Source organism: Numenius arquata, chromosome W, assembly GCF_964106895.1.
Source record: "Numenius arquata chromosome W, bNumArq3.hap1.1, whole genome shotgun sequence".
NCBI classification, from domain to species: domain Eukaryota; kingdom Metazoa; phylum Chordata; class Aves; order Charadriiformes; family Scolopacidae; genus Numenius; species Numenius arquata.
Genome location: NC_133615.1, coordinates 254,366 through 277,932, shown reverse-complemented (window position 1 = coordinate 277,932; position 23,567 = coordinate 254,366). Strand labels below are relative to the sequence as shown.

The 23,567-nt window shown below is 44.0% G+C and overlaps 1 protein-coding gene across 3 annotated transcripts in view; it reads left to right on the top strand.

Annotated features, from left to right (window-relative positions):
* LOC141476666 (E3 ubiquitin-protein ligase NEDD4-like) overlaps positions 1–22,918 on the top strand; it is a 104,213-nt gene extending 81,295 nt beyond the window's left edge. For all 3 annotated transcript variants that reach the window (XM_074165464.1, XM_074165465.1, XM_074165463.1), the window contains 15 exons: positions 297–374; positions 2,059–2,113; positions 6,199–6,257; positions 8,363–8,428; positions 9,417–9,646; positions 11,259–11,380; positions 12,236–12,306; positions 13,299–13,394; positions 15,433–15,506; positions 16,597–16,657; positions 17,078–17,137; positions 17,611–17,718; positions 17,901–17,997; positions 18,657–18,729; positions 21,623–22,918. In XM_074165464.1, coding sequence (XP_074021565.1) covers positions 297–374; positions 2,059–2,113; positions 6,199–6,257; positions 8,363–8,428; positions 9,417–9,646; positions 11,259–11,380; positions 12,236–12,306; positions 13,299–13,394; positions 15,433–15,506; positions 16,597–16,657; positions 17,078–17,137; positions 17,611–17,718; positions 17,901–17,997; positions 18,657–18,729; positions 21,623–21,725 — 1,353 coding nt within the window. In that variant the 3' untranslated portion in view covers positions 21,726–22,918. The remainder of the gene's footprint in view (positions 1–296; positions 375–2,058; positions 2,114–6,198; positions 6,258–8,362; positions 8,429–9,416; positions 9,647–11,258; positions 11,381–12,235; positions 12,307–13,298; positions 13,395–15,432; positions 15,507–16,596; positions 16,658–17,077; positions 17,138–17,610; positions 17,719–17,900; positions 17,998–18,656; positions 18,730–21,622) is intronic.
* Positions 22,919–23,567: the final 649 nt, after the last annotated feature.

Below are 23,567 nucleotides of genomic sequence, written 5' to 3'. Positions count from 1 at the left end.
TGCTCTCAGAGAAAGGAGACTCATTTGTTGGTACCCTCTTAGGTTTTGGTGCATCTATGCCTCCTATACCATGCAATAGTGGTTTGCATTTTGTATCTGACCTTTTTATACTTGACAAATGATTGCATACAAGTGCTGTTCTTGAGATTCCCCAGATTCGGGGTTTAGAGGCGCACAGCGCGATGGAGACTTGGATCATTTAGTGTGAGACTGTCCAGAATTGTATTGTATTTGGCTGTGACTACGGCTGCTTTTTTATTAATATAATGTATTATATTTTTGTATTTCTGTTACAGGAGGATCCACGACTGAAATTTCCAGTGCATTTGAGATCAAAAGCGTCTTTGAACCCTAATGATTTGGGCCCTCTTCCTGTAAGTGATAATGCCTCTGTATTTTAATATATACCTGTTCTCTTATGTGATCTGATCTATTATTGCAGTCACATAGTGTATGTGGACACAAACATTGCTGTCATTGCTTTTGTGAAGATATAAAAGCTATGTTTATATATAGCACCAAAAAGCTTTATTGTGATCTGTCAATCAGTCAGGCTCTTTGAAGCCAGTCTGTAGTATTTCTGAAATGATTACATGTTTCTTTGCTTATCTGAAGCTTTTGAGCTTTAAAGAAACTTACCTTCGTTTTATCTCTGACTATGTGCTGTGAGATAATTACCTGTTGCTGGGGCAGGTTGTTCAAAGGGTGCTCTAGTACTGTACCAGCATATATTGGCATTCAGAAATCGAAATACATTCTGATTTTTTCAATGAAACTTCCATATTCTGCAGAGAAAATTATCATTTTATCATCAGAAGTTTTGTGATGCTTGTAACCAAAGTATAATATTGATGATACAGCCATGTCAAATACAGAGCTTTGCTTTGTTTTTAAAAACCTGCATCCGTAAAGGCAGAGACAAGGCTAGGAAAGCTGACGCTTTTCCCAAGATGCTGATTTTTACAGCGTAGTGTTGATTCAGCTCGTTATCTCATATATACTAAGCGTACCTTTGCGAAATCACCATTGACATTGTGCTTGGGACACCAGAAACCTTAGTGACAAGGAGCCACTAATTGTCACCAGCACTCTCAGTGTGTTATGGAGAGGCTGTCTGCAAATGGCTGTGCCAGCAGAGGTTGCTCTCCCTCCCTACAGAACGTGGCAGTTGACAGTATTTGAATTTTAAACAGTTGGAATAACAAGTTCTTTAATCCTGCTTATTTTCACTGAGCTGGGTCACAGTCCTTCAGATACAGGAGGCACCGCACGGGAGTAACTGAGGGACCAATTTACGATTTAGTGTGTTAATTGCAAGAGGTAAAACATGCAGTGAAATCAGGTAGCCTGAATATCACTGGAAATACGTAATTAGTAACAGATTTCCACTGAGTTAATCCATTTTTGAGTGAGGTAACAAAATTTAATAAGAATTTCCCAAAAAAGATTGAAATTAAATCATTTCTCACTGGTATTTTCTAGAAGTCTGGAGCTGGTGAGGAGCATACGGGTACACGAGTGCTAGACTGGGCAGCATCACATGTTCTAACAGTGTGCCAGTTACTGCCCTTTCTGTACATGAGTAACTGGGAAGATGAGAAAAGGGCGTGGAAAAAAGGGAGGAATTGGGGACTAGGTTAGACATTCTCATCCCGCTGCAGTGGGATCCTGGCTTACATCTGTACAGTAAAGAACCCACACACGTCAGGAGTGGAAGCAGAAACTCTCAAACCCAACCAGTGATGGACAATCTATTCTTTGTGATCATTTTCTCATAGCAGGAAGTGGATATAAACCCTGATGCAAGAAGTTTCCACTTCCAAGCTTTAAAAAAATATTCACTTATTGGATACAGCTACTTGTACAAATAGCCAGTTCTTTGAATCTTCCTAGATTTTTGGCCTTGACATAATGCATCTGTGAGCATGTTGTGTTTTCTACCTCACAAGCATCTCTCAGACAACTTAAGTCGGTGTGGTTAATGTATTGTTTCATGCTGTGGGAGAATGGTAGTATTTCACTTATTTTCTCTCTTTTTTTTTTATTTCCCGATTCCAGCCCGGTTGGGAGGAGAGAATACATTTGGATGGAAGGACGTTTTATATAGACCATAGTAAGTAACCGCTCAGGTACTACAGCAAATAGACAAAGGGAGGTAATAAATATTGAAGTGAAAGCTTTATAATTTTACTCTTCATTTAGGAAGCCAGGTGTTGATATGTGGAGACATTGATACCAGAGACTTAGTGCCCTCATACGGTACTGTATATTCACTGAAAGCTTGCTTTTAATTGGCTCATCAAGCTTTGTCCCTCTCTGACTTGTGAAGCATTAACATTTCTTCTTTGTGGTTTCTTTTGTTCTTGTTGATATTTTGGATTCGTCGTCGTTGTTGTTGATGATCCCATGGCTTATTTGCACTTAATAAATTAAACTATACACTAGGAATAGAAAATAAGATGAGAAGAGATCATATAGCCACAACTCCACATAGAGGCAGTGGAGAGATTAGCACTGATGAGTCTCTTTCCTCTCTGTTAAGAAGGTCTTGTGGCAGTGCGGATTCTGATCTTATTTCCTATTTGTGGCATGTTAAACTGCACCCAGCCCATTAATATTATTCAGTTCTGTTAGTGAAGTTCTAGTGTAAGTGATGTCTCAATGTAGACCTGTCTTATTACGGCATCTCAGAACTACTGTGTGAGTTTCTGTTGTTGTTTGAAAATAAAACAGCCCAGAAAGGGGGGGTTGTTTCCTCCTCTTCTTTTTTTTTCATTTATTTTGTTTAAGACTTCAGCTGGACTTTTTAATGAGGTATTTCTACAGGTGGCATAATCTTCACTGAAATAGATAACTCACAAAACCACTAGAAGAGGGTATATATGCTATGCAAAACTTAAAGAATTAAAATCTTAAACTATTATACATATTTGATAGTATTACATTTTTTCTTCAGTATCAGTAACGTTGACTCCGATGCTTATCTCTAGTTGCATATATGGTATTACTAAATCATTATTAAAAGACTCTCTCTGAACTAATATGAATTTTGAAATTGTATAAATAGTTTTAAATAAAATTTAGAAATAATGTACTTGTCAAGCACAAGATTAACCTTGGAAGCGCGGTGACGTTTGACCATGACAATAGGTTTGTGGCAGAGCCTGCGGACTCTGGCTTGTTCTGTGGCAAACGGGGGAGCGTGCGCTGAAATCAGTTGTGGGTGCCATCGGCTGCGCCTGCCCTGAACACACAGGTCCCAGTGCCCCTTACCGTGATTAACTGCCATCGGGTCAGTCCCCCTCTGCTGAGGAGATGAGTTAAAATGCAACAAACGTAGTTAGTTTTGTGATTAGAATTCCATTTAAATGTTGAAAGTATTAACAGATTCAGCTGCTATTAATGTCCTGGTTCCCCAGATACATTTTGTATTTCTTCTGCATAATTATCCTATATTGTTGTCCTATTTTGAAATGTTTTTCTCATCCCTGAGAGAAACTGTAAAAAAGTAATGCAGCCAGCAGGGAAACCTCCTCTTGCGGAGCGATGCAAACTGCTATTAAGCGTGCCATGTAAACTAGTAAAGCAGAGTGCTGTTAAGATAACTTAGGTATTACTTGTAGCATAGTAGCCTGAAAATACGGTATTTTTAGATTTTAATTGTAAACAGTTCTAATTTCTGCAGTGGTCAATCTTTTAACAAAAAAAACACAGTCTCTAGTTCTCCGTGAGTGGTCCTTAGCTAGCTAAGGCAACAGTATTTACCATCCATGAATGAAACAGTGTTCTCCATTCATTGTAGCACACAAATAGATTTGCATTTCCTAGGAGCATTACAGGAAAAGATGATCTGTCTGTTGGGAGGTGTCACAAAGGAACACACAGAGGTTTTCCAGCCATAAGCAGAAGAGTTATCAGTGGTTCACTGACAGAGGGATGGATCTATCAAATGGGTTCCCCTCAAAGTCTGTCTTGGACCCAGCATTTTCAATATATTAATTAATTAATGATTTGAACAATGAATGAGGGGGAATGTACTCGTTAGTTCAGCAAAAAGCAACAGTGTAGGGGAGGTGAGGGGTGCTCACCGGAACAGGGTGAGAAATCAGAATGAGTCTGGCAAATTGCCTCTGTAGTGTGAAGTGAGATGCAAAGTATTACTCAGAATAGGAATAATTAGCGGAATTTTGGTTGAAAAGGGCATGAAAAAATATATCATCAATTGAACAGGAGTTAACTCATCCTGTGATGTATCAACGGGAGTGTCTTAAATAAGACCTGAAGTAATCCTTCTAGTCTCCTGAGCCCTGCTGACGTCTCGGCTGTGATAATGTTGTGTCTGGCATTGGGGCCCGAACTTCAGGAAAATAGTGGACCTCTTGGAAAGGGACCAGAGGAAAAGAGGGAACCCTCAAAGGCCTAGAGTCCAATTTAAGAGGAAAGACAGAGTATTGTATTTGTGTGAAGACTTGAGAGAGATGGTAGATTTTTGAAAATGTCCTGCAAAAGGAATGAATTTGTTACCCATATCCACTCTGGATAAACCAGAGAATCTTGAGCTACAACTTCAGGTGGGGTGGTTCAGGTTGGACCCTTCTAATGGTTGGGACATTTAAGCCCTGGAATAGTGTTTATAATATGAAGTCCCCGTCACTGTAATACTATGAAAAAAATTTATACAGAGATTTGTCGGTAACATCATACACTCTTAAGTGTGTAGGGCAATAAGAAAGGATTGATGAACTTGCAGTCATTTCCAGTTCTATCTTTGATTCCATAGAAGATTGCCACTGTGACTTGTGACTGCCCATTTCAAGTAGGTGTAAGAAATGGATTGGTATAAAACCAGTAAACTTTGTAGAAGGAAATTTGACTGAAGAGGTTGAAGCAGGATGGAAAGGGCCAGATCAGGCATCGCGCCTTTACGGCAGGCTCTGGTCTGTGGAGCTCCTCTGGTTTCGGGAGCTGTCAGTCTAACAGCCTTCCTCCAGAGTTTCCATAAGCACTAAATAGACTTAATGCATCAAGGGAAATAAAATAGTACTTTAATATTAAATTAACTGATAGATCAAATTTCTTGAAATGTGCTTGTGATCTTTTTAAATTTTCTTCAGTTAACATTTAATGAATGTCACCTTTCAAATCCCAGTCCATTTTCAAACGAGCTTGGGATGCTCAAAACCTAGGGGTCTTTTCCAGCTGTAGAAACATGGAAAATACTTGTGGTTTAATATCAGTGGGTTTGGGTCTTTGCTTTTACCTATAGTAGCCATAAAAACAATTTTCTTGAAACTTAAATGTGTTTATTCCCAAACTTAACAGTAACAAAACTTAAAATCTGGACGAGTATCCTAATATGCAGTTCACAAATCAACAGAGAGATGTATTACTATCACCCTTTTGGTGCAGGAAATGAATGACTTGAGCCTTGCCGTTGCAGGTGGCATCTAGTTTGGTTTTCGGAGCATTGTCTTATTGTTGCAACATCATCATTTTGTTGTGATTCTGTTGTGTTCAGAATCTTGTGAGGAGCAGTTGTCTGGAGGCAGAGAGTTTCACCATGGTCCTCTCTAACCTTCCATATCACCCTCCTGTAGATGGAAAGAACTGGATTCTGTCATGTCACTGCCAAAATTTCCTGTGGTCAAAACGGAATGAGCTCTTATATCATAATAGTATAATTTTGCCTCCCTTAATGGTCCTATAACCTTTTCATTAAATTAGTGTCTAAGACATTTTTTTAAAGGGATGTTATTCCCTCCAAATTTAAATACAGACTGTCTTCTAGAAGTATGATGTTTTGGCTACCTTTATGCAAATTCTCAAAAGTAAACTTAGTCCATTATTCGACAAAGTTTTTGGGTTCCTTTACATTTCAGGCATGAAGTCTGTGTATTTCTAATATGAGTTGAATCCAAGACCATGTTCAAACAGAACATGTTTACTACTACAGACATTGAAATAAAAGCAGTGTAAATACACTGGATTCTGTTGTAGTTTTGCATTTTTGAATGAGTGTTTTCAACTAAACAGTGTGATGGGGTTTTGGTGTAGATGGGTGAATGCAGCCTTTTCTAACCCTGAAATACTAAGTTGTGGGAACAATAGGGAAAACAGGTGTAGGGAGAAAAAAAACCAACATAAATTCACAGTGTGGTAACAGAGAAGTAATGATATAATTTCTTTTGTTATTTACAGATAATAAAATTACCCAGTGGGAAGACCCCAGACTGCAGAACCCGGCAATTACTGGTCCAGTAAGTACCATTATGGTTCTTCCCATTGAATGCTGTGACTCGGTACACTTGGTACAGACGGGAAGCCTTACCGAGCAGCAGGTCCTGCCTCACCAGGCAGAGTTTGATCTGCAGAAGAACTGACAGGAGGCAGGACCTCTGCCTGAGGGACACGGGAGGCTCAGGGCCAGCTTCAGCGAGTCTGTGAGGGCAGGAGGAGCTGCCACCGTGCTACAGCCTGCCAAGGTGCCCCCCGGCATTCTAATGCTTGTACCGCACTGCGGGTGCTGTTTTGTTACGCACAGGCTGGGGTGTGCTGGGGACTCCTGCTGCCGGTGGCCCAGAGGAGCACTGGGCTCGTTAGCCATCAATGGAACAGTTGGAACCCCAGCGCTGTGCACACTATGCCCAGGTCAGGCAGTAGGTTTGGATTTGATGGCTTTGGAAGCTTATACATCCAATTTATGCCATTTTATGGTATTGTGAGTGATCAGACTTCCCAACCCGAAGATGTTTCCAGCCCCCAGAATACCTTTGCATTTTGGATTTTTAAGGATCTCAGGACACAGCAGATTAACTACTGCATGGTGTAATTCCAGTTCCTCTTGTTTATTATAAGATTAATAATAATCATTTGTTTGAACATAATTGCTTTTGGAGTGATTTACCCATTTATCATGGACTTAATGCTTGAGATACTAATATACAGAATGCTATACCAATTCTTAATGTTTTTTCCCAGAAATGGGAAGCATAATGAGAAAGACTTATCTGGGTAATTTTCTTTCAAGATAATAAGGGACAATCGTGATCCCATTGAGTAAATAGCAGTTATTTGTGTGTTTGGGGTTTCTTTAAAGAGAAAGGAAACTCATTATACAGCCATGTAAGCATTAAGGATTCGTCTTAGTGCTTTTAATAGTATTTTTGATGCTGTGACAAAAACAAACAACTACTTGAATTGCACTTCACGTTGCATTTAAACAATGGAAACACGTTGAAAGATTATTTAATGGCCGTAGTAAAGTCATATTATCATCAGAGTAAAATTATTTAGTTTGACTTTGTTTTTAATTTTCATGTCTCATTGTCCACACGAGAAAACTCCTATAGGACTATTTCCGCCTCCCGCTCTCCCCTACATCCAGTCAGGAATCGACTTCAGGCCCAGCCCGTACCTACCCTCCCCCAGATTCCCAGTCCTCACCCAGAAACTGAACTTGAACCAGAGCTTTGGAATTAGGGATTCAGCCTTCAGAGAACAGAGGGTGTAACTTCTGCAGTCCTGTGGAATTCAAAATCCTTCTTTTGCTCCCCAAAAAAATCACACTTCACTTGTTTAGCTCGTTGTTTTACTAGGTCTGCCCTTTCATCTTGCAGGAACAGTGGAGCAAAGGAAGGTAGGGATGGAGTTGGAAAATACTGTGATCAATGCCAGCAAGCCTTTTTTGTTTCCCAAACAAAAGAGTTTTTCCAAACTCTAAATTGATGTTGTATAAAAACCAGATAATTAAGGATTCTTAATTCTCAGAAAATTAATTGTCAAGAACCCAAAGAGAATTAAGGAATCTGTAGCAGTTCTTTGTTAGAGCACAGTGTTGAAATAGAAATGTCTTTCTGAACTGAACAAGAGTGCTTGGAAGAGCCTTTGTTGAACCTTGATTTGTGCATGCCTGGAATCATCCTGCCATGCCTTTCGGGTACCTGGAAATCCAGGGAGGTACTTCAGAGACCCGTGGCATTTGTTACGGGCTGCTTATATCTGCCAGAAACCAATTTCCAGCTCTGCTGATTCATGTACTTCTACATTAAAATTTGTTAATTGTTTTTAACTGTGTTAAAAATTGTTTTCCTCTTTCCTGTTCATAAAAGAAGAAAAAAAATGAGCGTAAGTAGTTGATAAACAGAAGAACTGGGTTGAAAGTTTTTATACCTTTTAAGTCAAATTACACCCTGAGAAATGGGAGCATTTTGGCCGTTGACTTCATGCACGGGGGGTTTCATTGGATGGGCTCTGGCACACGTGTATAGAGAGCATGTCTTTAAATTTCTTTTTTGTTTCAATAGTGCTGGAATATCAGACTGCCAAATAGCTGCAATAATGTGTATTTGTGATTCTCTGACAGGCAGTTCCATACTCCAGGGAGTTCAAACAGAAATACGACTATTTCCGGAAGAAGTTAAAGAAACCAGTGAGTAGAGACACGCTGCTGTGTGTTGGAGTCAATTAACACTCTGTCCAGGAGAAACAATGGGCTCTCCCGAGTGGGGGTCTGGCACGAGCTTCTGGTGGTCTCCTTCTGTGAGAAACAGTATTTTCAGTAACACCTTTAGCGTAGGAGAGCACCAGTGTTAGCTGGCACGTGATGCTGCCTCACAGTTACCAGTAAGCATCTGGCACAAAACTCAGTGCCAGCTGGAGTTTGAAGAGGGACTTGCCAGTGTCTTTACCCGTTTATTGGTAGCTCCTCGAATTCTCACCATGAGTTTGACCAATGACTGCACACAATAAGCACTTGAGTTGTCAGAAAAAAGCAAACCTTCTGAAACGGTTGTTTCAAGTCAGTTTTATCAGGAAATCTATATATGTCTGCGCTGGTCATGTTTATCTGTTCTTCCAGTCATCTTTCTAGAAATGGTTCCCTCGGGTCTCTCCTGCCCTTTCTGTTTTACCCCCCTGGGCTCATCCCCCTGGCCGTTGGCTCTCTCCCGTTCAGACAGAACTCCTAAGGCGTTCTGGCAGCCCCACGCCCTTTTGTTTGCACCTTTGCAGTTCAGTTGTGTTGTGTGTCTGGTCCTGTACGAGTTCTTGTTGTGAAACTGCTCTGGCCTTTACAGGTATGAGAGAAAAGCGGTTGCATAAATTACCATTTTAAGCTAAAATGCCCTTAAAATAGAGCATAGTAATATCGCTCATTTTCTCACTTTGTTTGTTACTTTTCTTGTTTTCACTGTTGTGTCAAATATCATAGAAATCTCTGAACCGCTGTACTGGAACTTACCCAGTTCACCATATGCTATTGGCCTGTAGGCTTAGAGCGCGCTGGAAACAAAAAATAAAGGGAAACCGGCCACTTCATTTGTCTAATCTGTCATTTAGTTGTTACCGCTGGTCAGTAATTTGCCTGAAGACTTATTTGTTGAGACTTAACAAGTGTAATACAATCTCCTTTCCCGTAGGCTGACATACCAAACAGGTTTGAGATGAAGCTACACAGAAATAATATTTTTGAGGAGTCCTACAGAAGAATCATGTCTGTGAAGAGACCTGATGTACTGAAAGCCAGGCTCTGGATTGAATTTGAGTCAGAAAAAGGACTTGACTATGGAGGTGTGGCCAGAGAATGGTTTTTTCTCTTGTCCAAGGAGATGTTTAACCCTTACTATGGTCTCTTTGAATATTCAGCAACGTAAGTGTCTGTTAAAATATTTCCATTCGTAAGGGATACACGTTAGATTTTGTGTAAGAGGCACAAAATCGGGGAAGGAGTTAGAGCACCCTTCGTGGTGCATCTGAATGGACTCTTAGAGCCAGATCCCTCTGTTCTCTACTATCATTGCTTACTTGCTTTTCAGACAAACTTTTAAATTGTTGAAATCTCACAAAAAATGTCATTATTAAGACAGTATTCTGTGTTGCCTTGCTTGCGGCAAAACTGCAATTTTTGAGGTCAGTAACAATGACTTACACTGTAAAACACCCCCGGCCAGAATCGCGGTGCTCCTTTACAGTGAGCTCATGAGGCAGCTCCTCCGTGACAGTTCAGTAGTGACACAGCAGTGGCCTTACGGAAGTTAAAGTCTGGGTTTGTCCAACTTTAAAACCTTTGAGCAATCCGTTAGTGTAACTTAGAGAGCAAGTCACTGCCTTAAAGTCCGCTTGGGTTAACGCGCTGTGTGTAATTCCACATTGTGAGGAGGGGGTTCTGAGTCGCAGGCAGTAGTTTCGGTGATTTTCCATCAGGATCGAGCTCAGTCCTTTCTCTGTTAAGTGCTGACTGGGTTGTAAAGCGGCTGAACAAGGACTGCACGATGAGTTTTCTCCCATTTGTGTCAGAAAAGACACGTTCTGCTGTAGAAGGGAAACACAAACAGCGTTGGGGAGCGCAGAATGGCCGTGTGTTAACAGAGTTCACGGGATACGCGTTTGGTTTGAAATATTTCCACTTACGGGACATAGGTCACTGCAGATACTCTAAATACAATGTTATGTCATTTTAGGTTCAGAAATCTAACTAGTTATTTTAAGAAATAAGAAAAAAAAGGTACTTAAAAACCGCGTATCTTGCTTCACAGATTAAGAACATACTGCAAATTAAAAATACCGCTTTTATACTAATGTCTTATTGTGACACATGTTTTCACTCGAGTCTTAATGCTTTTTTACCCAGCTGAAAGATCTTAGGCCTTTGAGGGCTCTTCCCAGTGTCCTGGGGGTTAAGCGAATGTCAGCGAGGCGCTCTAGTGTGCAGTGTGAGATGCTAGGAAGAAAACATGCCTTATCCCAGGAGGGTTGGACCATGGGCCTGTACTTCATTCCTCTTCAGTTCCTTCAGATATTTCAGGAACTAAAAGCAACTACTGCAAAAGAGAATCCTAAAGTTTTAAGCCCTGCAATTTGGCTGGCAAGAGCGAATAATGGAACCCGGCAGAAGAGATAATTTAGCTGAAATTCTCATTCCACGGAAGCTGGTGGCAAAACGTTCCTGTTTTCAGTGACACCGGGCTTTTATCCTTTGTGGGGGTGAACACAGCTCTCACACTTGCCACAGGTGGAATGCCGTGAGCCACAAGCAGCAGTTTTATTTACCTTTGTCAAATAATCGCTGTGGTGGTGGCCAGCGAGAGGTGATGAGGTTGGCCCATAGACTGTCGGGTACTGCTTGTGAGGAACACACGGATAAATGACACTATTACACTCTTGCAAAGGTGGCAAAGCTCAAATTATTTATTAACATATCTGAATACCTGGCTATTTAAAGACTTGGTTATTTAGATATTTTTTTTCTTTCCCCAAAAAAGGGACAACTATACACTTCAGATTAATCCTAATTCAGGTCTTTGTAATGAAGATCACCTGTCGTATTTCACATTCATTGGCCGGGTGGCTGGTCTGGCAGTGTATCACGGGAAGCTACTGGATGGTGAGTTATTACACTGTGTGGCTGTGCTACTCTTGCTGCATTTTTATTAAATGAAATAAGTCACTTCAGTAATTCGTATGCTTTAGAGCCTAGTATTTCTGGAGACAAAGTATGAGAGAAAAGTAACGGAACTGGAACTGTTGGAAATTGCATTCCTGATGTGAATGGGCATTCAAAAATTACAGTGTCTTACTCAATAAATACATTTGATAGAAAGTTTTGCTACTTTCTCCACTTGCGTTAGAACTACAGACTCAGCATTGCCAAATAATCAGTCCCTAAAGGAAAATGGCTACATTTATGTCAGCCATTGCCTCACAAACCTGCAGCCAAAGCAGGCGTGCGGGTGTCAGTTGCAGCGTATTTTGATCTGTAAATTATTACTGAATGATTTAATGAGAAAATATGATTTCTGCTGAACTTTGGAATCCCACAAGAAGCAAGCAAACCTTATAAAGTGACTATTTTAGTGAGCAGCAATGAGGCACATGAGGAGAGGAAGGTTTATCCTGTTTTTCTAGCATCTCATGTGAGAGAACGGCAATTGTAAATGATTAGAGTGCCTTGAGCTCAATTCCCCATCCTTAGTGTCTCCCAGCCGTTAATGTTGTAGTGTTATGGTAATATGGTAATTAACAACATAATTCTTGTAATTGAAAAATGGGACTTTCCGTGCCTAAATCAGAAATGAGCCTCCCGTGTGAACGTGGGCTGTTACAGGGCTGTTCTTTCAGGAGGTCTCTTTCTTGCTGGCACAGGAGGAGAATATCCCACTGTGTTCTCCTCGAGGCGCCACATCTTTATCCGAGATGGAAATGCAGAGCAGCGCAGGTAACACTCTGCCCTCTCTTCCAGGCTTCTTCATCAGACCTTTTTACAAGATGATGCTGGGGAAACCAATAACTCTGAAAGACATGGAGTCCGTGGTGAGATAACGGTTCAGCCCTCTCAGTGTTAGCAATTAATGCCTTTTTCCTCTGGGGAAATCTGTAAGAGCCAACAGTTCCAGGAAACTGTGTGGTGGGAAACACCAGGTCATGGTTGCAACTTTAGAGAGAAATGTACGTAGCTTTTAAATGAAACAAATTTTCCCTGCCAGGAGAGCTGTTTGAGCAGCGGTGCAGTAGCTGCGGTGAGAGGGGCAGGAGCCATGAATAGCCCAGTAGGAAACGCTCCATAAGCCCATGAGTTTTGGAGTTTTACAGACTTTGAGCTCCTGACATAAGCGCTGGCTGAGCTGCTGAATCTCTGCTCCAGCTTCCCCTGGCTCACAGTCACCGCGTTTGGGCAGGTTGTTCTTCTCTTGAAGGACACAGGAGTAAATAATGGTTTAACTTTATTTTGAAATTAATTTTTTTGGCTCTCTTGCTTGGAAATGATAGCTACACCGGAGGCTTTTTTTCTTTTTTTTTTCCCCTTGGGTCAATATTTAATTATGAACCTAATACATGATGAATATACAACCCTTTTAGGAAATCAGAGCGGTCTTTCACTCAATAAACTTCAAGGCTTCTCATAACAGCGCTGCAGTCAGTTACTGTGTAATACACTGTCGATGTAATGAAGTGGTATCCACATTGTGTTGGAAAGAACGTACAGTTTTATCAAGAAGAGATTTTTTTAACCAGTTATTTCACACCGCTATAGACGTATTTACCAAATAGATCTGTAGAGACAATTTATTGTGTTGTATAACGGTAAAGTTACATACATCTAAAAATACAGCATCTAAGAGAATACATATGAATAAAGTAATCCATTTTACCCAGCTTTACAGTAACTGCACAGATGAATGAATTCTGGTCTTTCCAGTCCCGTTGGAGTTCTAGTTTTAGGTGGTTTTATTTGTTGAATTTAAAGTTAAACCATACATTTAATGTTCACATTTTCAAACCTTGTTTAATTATAATTCCTGTAGGACAGTGAATACTACAACTCTTTGAAGTGGATCCTGGAAAATGACCCTACAGAGCTGGATCTCATGTTCTGCATCGATGAGGAAAACTTTGGGCAGGTACGTAAAGGTTATCCCAAAAGTCCGTATTTCCATCTTATTATTGGTTATTGCCAAAAAGTAAATAAATACCGAGCAGTGTCTCAGGGCTGGGAACTTGATGAGGACTGTGGACGGTCAGTGGTGGGTACAGGCAGACCGTGAGGATTTCAAAACCTACGCACACAACGTGCCGTCAAGGGCCTTCTGATCCTCTTCTCAGCGCTTAGTACTTACCTCCTGAGGCAACGTAAGTTTATCAGTTACATGGAAAATTGGGGAGAACGTTAAATCCACAGGTTGAAAAGTTTTTGTAGTACACCGAGTTGTTTGTGGTAATTTTCACTGTCTTCTGTTCTGAAACAATTTAACTTCAAATTATTGATAGCCTTTCCCTGCCAGTTTTCACTTCTGCTGTGAAGTTTGTTCTCTGACTCAAAGCACAAATCAACTGACTTGGAGATAGTTCCTCCTCCTCTGCTAACTCTTTAGTACCTCAAATAGCTAATTCTGGCATTATCAGCAAATTGATTTTTGTTTAATTTACAAGAGATGCGTGTGATTGCAGGGGAGGTTAATCCCTAAGCTGCTGCGGCTCAGCAGCTCAGCGCTGTGCGGGCACGGGGCAGAGATCACTGCTGAGGTGTGTGTGACAGGGAGTGGAAAGGAGCTGCAGTGTCCAGGGGCGTTCAATGTTCTCGAGGAAACTACAAACCCATGTTAAAAATAGCTCCAGCTCGAGGTTCACGGGTTGGTTTCTTAGTTTACTTTTTTATTAAATCCCTCCTGTGTTGTTTCTGTGTCTCATGGGTGCAGAGCAACTAATGGCATTTACGATTTCTTTTGTCTGAACACAACATTTTAGCGTGTTCTTACAGGGTGTGGGGCTCGGGGGAAGCTCCCGTGATATAACTGTATGAGTACCTGATGCAGGCGGTGGCCTCTTCAGAGAAATTTATTGGGGGGTGGCGGGAGGTGGAATAAAGGCATCACAAATATCTGTCTGATTGTTCTTGGTGTTTCTATTCACCTTTTTACCCCCGGGTAATGAATGGGGTAATGTGGCGGGTGTTTCTGGGTTTTGGAGAGTCACCGTTGTTGATGTGGGGACCCAGAGGCGGCTGCTGCGGGTGTCAGGGGTCTGTGCTCCCCTGATGCCGTAGCTCCAGATGAAGGGACCCATAAGGAGTAACTGGCTTCGTGTGCTCATTTAGTGCCCAGTTTATTAGCAGAAGTAACAGTTCTTGTTCTAATTACCGTAACGTGCATTCCACTCCGAGCAAGAAAATCCCCAGCTCCCCTCCCTGCTCCCCAGAGGAGGGGCGCTCCCAGAAAGGGGTGCCAGCAGGTGCCCGGGTGTTCGGAAACACTGGGATCTGCACCCAGAACTGTGTCCCCCGAGCTGCGCTGCTTCCATACCAACACTGTGTGGCACTAACTGGGAAAAGCCACCACCTCCTCGCTTTCATGGTACCTGCCCAGCGTTAATTCTGTGAATTCCTGCGGATAAATCACTTTGTGCGAAATAAATGCATTATTTCGAGTTGGTGTAGTTTGTTGTGAACTGTAATGAGTTTGGTTTTTTCAGTCTTACGCTCCACGGGGACACCGTCCTTCGCGAACTTACACTGAAGCGTTTCTGGACGTTTTGCTACTTTACTTTTCTGGCCTTTTTAGGAAACAGTTTCTCTACGGATTTTAAGTAATCATTTTCATTCAGGCACTTTGAAAAATGAGAGGCCTTGCTCTGCCCTTATTACGATGCAATATGTGTTCACCCAAATGAACCTGCTGTTCAGGACTGAAAGTTTGCTTGGAATTGTTTGCTCATTTGCTAATGAAGATGAACAGGAATTCGTTCTTATGAGTGATTGGATAATGCTTTGTTCTTAACGATGCCGCCTTTAAATGTGGAGTGTTCTGATGTCTCAGTAGCTGCTACACTGTGATATTTTTACTACTTGTAAATTGCTGCTCAAGGAGAGTGGATTTTGTGAGAAATGTGTCTCGAAATAATGTCGTGTTGTGTTTTGTTCTGTGCTTTTCTTTGGCAACACAGACGTATCAAGTCGACCTGAAGCCCAATGGCTCGGAAATCATGGTCACGAACGAGAACAAACGGGAGTACATCGAGTACGTAAACGCTTCTCCTCCTGACAAAGTCTGAGTTTCAGCCCGTGCTGTTCCCTGAGTTACACTGACTGGGGGAGCTGAGCCAACAGGAGACCGGTTTCTGGGTGGGGAGGCACGAGGAGCACTGGGAGGGCCAATAAGAAATTTCTGCTTTGATGATTATTATTTTTTCCCCGTTTCTTTGTGTGTAATACATTTGCACTGTCAGCTCTTTCTTTTTTTTCAGGTATATATATATTTATTTTTTTTTTCAGTTTTCAGAGGCAAAATATTAGACATCATAAACTTATTTTACCTCCATCATCTCATACAGTGCAGAAACCAAAAGCTCTTTGAAAACGCATAGGCCAGAATCTGGAGCTGGGTTAGTTTGCAGCTGGAGAATGCTTTCCTGGGCTTTTATAGCTTTAGAGTCAATACTTGTGTGCTCTCATTTGGAGAGAATTCATGCAACTTACATTTTTCAGATATTTTTCCCCAGAATTCCATTATGGTAGAGAAATATTCTAGTTGTTAGGCTTAAAAAAAAACAAATGAACAACAAAAAACCAAACAAAAACACCTCCATCAAACTTCAGGTGTGGTCACAAATGTCATTTTATTTTTGCCTCTCTCTTAACACCCCGGTGATGGACTGTCATGCACACGTAGCGCTGACAGGGTATCGCGTGTGTAATGAACAGTCAGCGTCTGATGGAAGATCTGCTGGTTTGTGTGCGTTGGTTTATTGTGTGATGTTTATTGCAGAGAGGAAGGGAAAGAGCTAAACTGCGTCAATAGCTGCTAATTACACGAGTGTTATTTCTGTAAGCAGTACGAGAGGATGACAGGAGGAATGTTCTAGTAACTGCCAAGTGAACACTATCCCCCAGTAACTTCGATTTGAAACGCAGCTCAGGGAACATTGGCCAATATCAGAACAAAACCAGAGTAAATTGAATTACCTGCTTGGTTTTCCAGAAATGCCCCCCCAGGACCGGGCTGCCCAAAGCCCAAGCTCAGATCAGAAACTGAACTGGGGGGGCTGCTGAAATCTCTCAAACTCGTCGTTTGCCGTCGTCTAATGCGTGCGTGTCCATGTCTCTTACAGCCTGGTCATCCAGTGGAGGTTTGTAAACAGAGTTCAGAAACAGATGAACGCCTTTTTGGAGGTGAGGGTCGGGCCTTTGGCCGCTTTTGGTTTTTTCCCCCAGCTATTTTTTTTTTTAACGCACCTCGGTGTCTGCGCCGAGGGAGTGGGAAGCTTCGTGTAACCGCACGGGCTCCGGAATGCTTCGAGTTCGTGATTTTACAGTTTCAGCGTGTATAAGCATGTGTATGATACTGTGTGACCTTGCCCTTAGGGGAAGTAGGTCATTTTCATTCAAGCTTAAATTATTTGAGCTTGAAATAATTTAGTGATTAATTTTTTTAATTCGGGACTCTTATTTCAGCGACTGTGTATGTCCTTTTCAAAACCCTACTTTGTGCTCTGTCATGTACTGAGGTTCCCCGAAGCCAAAGATCCTGTGAGACAAAACCTCAATTTTAGATGGTACGAGAATTTTAACTTTGCTTTGCTTCCTTTTCAGGGCTTCACGGAGCTTCTTCCCATTGATCTGATCAAAATTTTTGATGAAAATGAACTAGAGGTGAGTTTGTTTCGTTGACACCCAGAGACACCAGATCACAAAAAGATGCTCTAGGCTCATCATCCGCCACTTACTCATCATGTTTTGCTTATAGTGGGAAATGAGATTTGTCTCACAAATTAACAAATCACATAAAAGCACAAAAAACGGTAATTATTCAGTGAGGTGGTTGAGTAAGTGCCTATAAAAGCCTGTCAGGAGCTGACTGAATTGGTGCCGCTGTGCCTGTACCAGCCCCTTTGAGCAAATCACCGTAAAGCTGCTGGCAGCAGAGCACAGGTCCCTCACACCGTACAGGAAGATGAGGTGTTCTTGGGAATTCTCCTGGAGAGAATCAGTCCCTGCTCTAGGTTTGTGTTCCTGTTTGCGCTGCCTGGCCCTGGGAAGGGCGGGAGGGCCGAGGGGGGTGACCTCCACTGTGTGATAAGGGCACGGGTAACACAATCCTGTCTCCAATGTCTCTCCCTGGGCAGTTACTGATGTGTGGCCTTGGCGATGTCGATGTCAACGACTGGAGACAACACACCATCTACAAAAATGGCTACTGCCCAAATCACCCTGTTATCCAGTGGTTCTGGAAGGTAGGATCACCGCCTGCGCTGGGCTTCTCGGGCTGTTCCTAAAGGCGAGAGAGTTACCTCTCTATTACAGCCCAATAGAGATTGTTACTCAGGTTTTGGGTTGTTTTAACAATGCGGTGTACAGCTGTGGCAGTGTAAAGCGAGTGACTCTGTGTGTGTGTGTGTGTGTGTGTGTGTTGCAGGCCGTGTTACTGATGGATGCGGAGAAGCGGATCCGGTTGCTGCAGTTCGTCACCGGGACGTCACGCGTGCCTATGAACGGATTTGCTGAACTCTACGGTGAGCTCCCTCTCGGCTCCCTGCGGGGGGGACGCTCCCCGCACCAGCGGAACAGGGACAGGAAATCAGGGGCACAGCTCAAACCCAGAGACAGGCAGCCCCGACCCCCAGGGACAGTTCTGCTGGATGCCGAGAGCTCGGCAGAGATTGCGGGGGCGGGGGGGAGGGGCACTGAGGAGAACGGGTTTGTACACCAGGGGTGTTACGTACACCAGGGGTGTTACGTACACCCTCTCCTGCCTCCCGTGGAAAAAATTCGGCCATCAACAGGAATAACATTAATGTCATATGAACAATATTTTGGAACAACATTCATGTAATGCTAACACTCCCGTCACATGAAGGGGAGGGGAAGGCGTGTGTAACCAGCACTTCGATTGTTCAGTGTTGGTGTCTGAGCTCACTCTGGCGTTACACACTCTCTGCACAGAGGCAGGTGGATAAACTGAACAGGCTGACAGGGCTCGGAAATAAATAACCCCCTTCCTCTTTGCTTTAACGTAGTGTTAATTCATTAAGAGAGGTTGTACCAGGTATTTTGTACCGGTTGAAAAATCCAGCCCAGGATTTATGCAAACATTTACTGTTAAAAATAACACTGAGGCAGTCTCTGTGGTGTCCAGCAGTTTATATTTCATATGATTTTCATTTTCAACCAGGTTCAAATGGTCCTCAGCTGTTTACAATAGAGCAATGGGGGAGTCCTGATAAACTGCCCAGAGCTCACACCTGGTAAGTCAGGAAAGATGTAATAATATGGCTGCTTCTGCCAGGAACAGGGGAAACGGGTGTGTGCTTCTCTCAGACAGGCTTCTGCTCTGCATCCTACAGCGTTTATAAAATGTGTGTGACTGCGTGTAGAGGGGGTATGTAGGGGGGTGTGGGTGCATAGGTGCGTGTGTAGGTAGGTGCGTGTAGGTGCACAGGTAAGTAGGTGCATGTAGGGGTGCGTGTGTAGGTAGGGGCACGTAGGGGTGTAGGTGCACAGGTAGGTAGTGGCGTGTGTAGGTAGGTGCATGTAGGTGCATAAGTACATAGGTGCGTGTAGGTGTGTAGCTGTGTGTGTGTAGGTAGGGGCGCCTGTAGGTAGGTGCATGTGTAGGGGTGTGTGTGTAAGTAGGGGCGCCTGTAGGTAGTGGCGCATAGGTGTGTAGGTATGTAGATGCGTAGGTAGATGTGTAGGTAAGTGCATGTGTAGATGAGTCCGTGTGTGTGTGTAGGTGTGCTGGTAGGTAGGTGCGCATGTAAGTGTGTGCGGGTAGTTAGGTAGGTGCATATGTAGGTAGGGGTGCCTGTAGGTGTGTAGGTGCACGGGTAGGTAGTGGCGTGTGTAGGTAGGTGCGTGTGTAGGTCAGTGCGTAGGTAGGTGTAGGTAGGGGTGCCTGTAGATGTATGTGTATGTGCAGGTAGGTGTGTAGATGAGCGTAGGTGCATGTGTAGGTAGGTCTGTGTAGGTGTGTGCGTGTAGGTAGGGGCACCTGTAGGTGTGTACATACGTGTGTAGGTAGGTGCATGTGTAGGTAGGTCCGTGTAGGTATATGTGTGGATAGGTGCGTGGGTAGGTGTGTAGGTTTGCAGGCAGGTTTGTGTGTAGGTAGTGGCATGTGTAGCTTCGTGTGTAGGTAGGTAGATGCGTAGGTAGCTGCATGTAGGTGCACGGGTGCATGTAGGTAGGAGTGCATCGGTGCGTGTGTACAGAGGTAGGTGTGTGTAGATGGGAGTGCAGGTAGGTGGATGCGTGAGTAGCTAATTGATTGTCTAAGCGTGACTGTGTAGGTGTGTAGGTGCATGTGTAGGTAGGTGCGTGTATGCGTGTAGGTAGGGGCACCTGTAGGGTGTGTAGGGGCATCTGTAGTTGTGTAGGTGCACGGGTAGGTAGGTAGTGCTGTGTGTAGGTAGGGGTGCGTCGGTGTGTGTGTAGGTAGGCGCGTATAGGTGTGTAGGTAAGTGCATGTGTAGCTGGGTCCACGTGTGTAGGTGTGCTGGTAGGTAGGTGTGTGTGTAGGTAGGGGTGCCTGTAGGTGTGTAGGTGCGCAGGTAGGTAGTGGCGTATAGGTGCATAGGTACATAGGTGCGTGTGTAGGTAGGTGTGTGTAGGTGTGTGCCTGTAGGTAGGGGCGTAGATGCACATAGATGCGTGTGTAGGTAGGTGCATGTAGGTGTGTAGGTGTGTGTGTACAGGTAGGTGCATGGAGGTAGGGGTGCCAGTAGGTGCGTGTAGGTCCATAGGTAAATAGGTGCGTGTAGGTAGGGGCGCCTGTAGGTAGGTGAGTGTGTAGATAGGGGCACATAGGGGTGTGTGTGCGCGTGTAGGTAGGGGCGCCTGTAGGTAGGTGAGTATGTAGGTAGGGGCACATAGGTGTGTATGTGTGCGTGTAGGGGGGTGTGTGTAGGTATGGGCATGTAGGCAGCAGCGCGTGTAGGTGCATGTGTAGGCAGGGGTGCCTGTAGGTATGTGCGTGTGTAGGTAGTTGCATGTAGGTTTGGGCACCTGTAGGTAGGTGTGTATGTAGGTAGCTGTGTAGGTGTGTACATAGGTGCATGTGTAGGTGCGTGGGTAGATAGTGGCGTGTGTCGGTAGGTGCATAGGTAAATAGGTGTGTGTAGGTAGGGGCGCATAGCTACGTAGATAAGTGTGTGTAGGTGTATGCGTGTAGATTGGGGCGCCTGTAGGTGTGTAGGTTCATGTGTAGGTAGGTGCATAGGTGCGCATGTAGGTGTGTGCGTGTGTACACACGAACCTACCTACCTACACACGCACCTACCTGCACTTGCCTCTGGGTAGTTGGGTAGGTAGGTGTGTAAAGGCAGAGCACAGTGTTACCTGCTGACAGCCGGCCGCGGGGTGGAACAGGCAGAGCTCCAGGCGGTGGTTCCTGCCAGAACTGGGTTAGCGAAGAACGAGCAACAGCAATTACATTTTAGGCTTTAGTAACTTTAATAGGAATGTTACAACAGTGTAACTATGAATGTGTGTATGTAACAATGTAACTACAATGTTTCTATGAATGTTTCCGTCCTGTCCGGGGCCGTTCCCAGGGTGAGGGGGGTTGATCAGGCCCTGCTGAAGGAGAAATCCTGCCTCCCCCTGCGGGGCCGACAATTCGCTGCTTCTTGTGTACCTCCCAGAAACGTGTCGCCTCTTCCTCCTCCCTTTGGGGACACTCGGAAACCCCAGCCAACCCCTAACCGCCTTCCACAGTCAACCCGTCCTCCGCCTTTCACTTACCTGTTAGATTTTAAGGAGCTTTCCCGAACCCTCGGGATGTATAAACGCAGAACCTCCTGCTGAGCCGTTTGGCAAAGGTGAAATGTTTGCCATCAACTCAATAGGGTGGGCGTTCTCTTGTGGGGTTTTTTTTCCTTTCCTAAGTGTTTTTTAAACAAATTCCCGCTTCCAGCTCTGCCAGGAAAGGAGCCACGGAGCTGTTTGCGGCGAGTCCCGTTGAGCAGGGGCCTGGCTGTGGGGAGCAGGAGGCTCCCGCTGGGTTTGCGGGGGACACGGGGGAGACGGGCCCATTCGGGCGATAAGGGGGATCCCAGCTCTTTAACGTTTTCAATATATTTGAAATACTGTGTGTTTTGCAATGGATTCTTAAATGGTTCTTTTCCTTCTGCATTTCAGCTTTAATCGCCTAGACTTACCTCTGTACGAATCTTTTGAAGATTTGCGAGAGAAGCTCCTGATGGCAGTTGAAAACGCCCAAGGGTTCGAAGGAGTGGATTAAAACGCCCAGGGTTTTTCCCCCTTGGAGCCAGTTCTGCTGCACTTTGCCCGGCGGCCCCGGGTGGCTCCGGCAGAACCCTCGCCCGGCGCTGGGCCCCGGAGCGGAGCCTCGGGCAGCGCGGCCGCCCGCACCCCCTCCCTGGAAGGGCAGAGCTGCGGGGGCTCCCACGGCCCAGCGCTTACCCTGAACTCTGACCACATTTCAGCAGGACTTACTCTATTTATGTTGTGCCTCTGTAGGCAAAGCCCTTAATAAATATTTTACATAATTTCTAATGACGATGAATGGAATTAATCATTTTACAGGTATAGTATTACAACTCATGTTTACTTTTTAATTGATTTAGACATTTTCAGATTTTATTTCATTACAATTAAATATCATATACTTGGAAAAATGAGCATTTTTTCTTAATTTCACACCAGACTTGATGCCAGTGTCATTTTTTCAAAGCACGTTTTGAGCCTCGTGTTCCCAAACCATTAGGGAAGCGGGAGAAAGCTGCGCTGGAAATTTTCTCCGCCCGGGCTGTATCTCGAGAGCACGTAACTGTTTCTCTCTCTCCAGCAGTACGGACTGGATGTTGCATTTTTGTATAGATACTAGACTGGTCCCGGGTGACGGGAGAGCCCCCCACAGCATGCCAGAGCTCCTCTGCGGTAGCGGAGCTGCCTCAGTATCGGCGATACTCGCGTGTGCTCTACAGCATTTTGGGGTAGGGTTGGCATTAACGGTTTTAGGAAAACGTGCTTAACCCTGTCGTTATCTTTGTACAGTGATTCTTTTATTATCCTTTAACTGTTTGCAACGGAGGCATTTGGAATGACACCTGGCACCATGTGATTTGGCACTCTGGGAACAGGTCTGTTCCGTCTCCTCTTTGTACGCGTTTGCTAATGGTATCTAAACAACGAGGGGGGTTGTTTGTTTCTAACTGCACCAACTCTAAAGGCACTTTATGTAACACATGGAACTCATATCTGGTTTTTATCATAAACGTTAATGTGATTATATTCCTTCTCACTGCACATGTCTCTCTGGTGCAATATCTATCCATTGTGAACTTGGCTGCTGCTGATGTATAAAAGAAAAACCACGACCAGATGTAGAGCTGAGCCTGCAGACATGTTCCTCAGCAATCGGTTTTGTGATTTATTTTTTACTTAATCACAAAGATTTATTTAATATACACTGCTATCTAATCGATTTTGTTACCTATGACATGTTGCATGCTTAAACTATAATGTCTGAGTTGCATCTCTTTTGTGATGGATTAAAAGTGAAAGATTTGTATTCGATCCACTAAAGTTAAATGGTTCCAGTACTCCCAGAGCAGGTTTGAGGGGACGGCTTCAGCAACTTAACTTAACACTCCCTTTGGGAAGTTTTGCCCACGTACTCGCCTATGGAGAGGCTTTTCCCCCAGTGCCCATGAAGCAGGATGACACCGTGTGCCAAAACAAACTGTCACCTCGCTGCCAGCGGCTCCTCTAGCCCTGTCCTTACCCCAGCAAGGGCCAGCTCCGTCTGCGGGAGCAGCCACGCTGCAGCCTCCGGTGTAGTAACGCTGCAGCTGGGAAGCAACAGCCAGCAGGAGGGCTGAAGCCCTCGGAGATGCCTGAGGAAGGTTATTCCATTATCTGAACACAGGTCTGTTCAGTGAGTTTCCTGATGTTCCTTCCTGTCCTTTACCTGTGACGTGTGAGCTGGAACAGGAGGCCGTGGGCTGTATCTGAGCAGACAGACACGGTCCTGGGCGCTTAGCGGGGTAAGGAGAGAACGAGGTAAATTCCACTGACCTTGGGTACGTCAGGCACAGCCGGTTCTGTCAGGGTCTCCCTC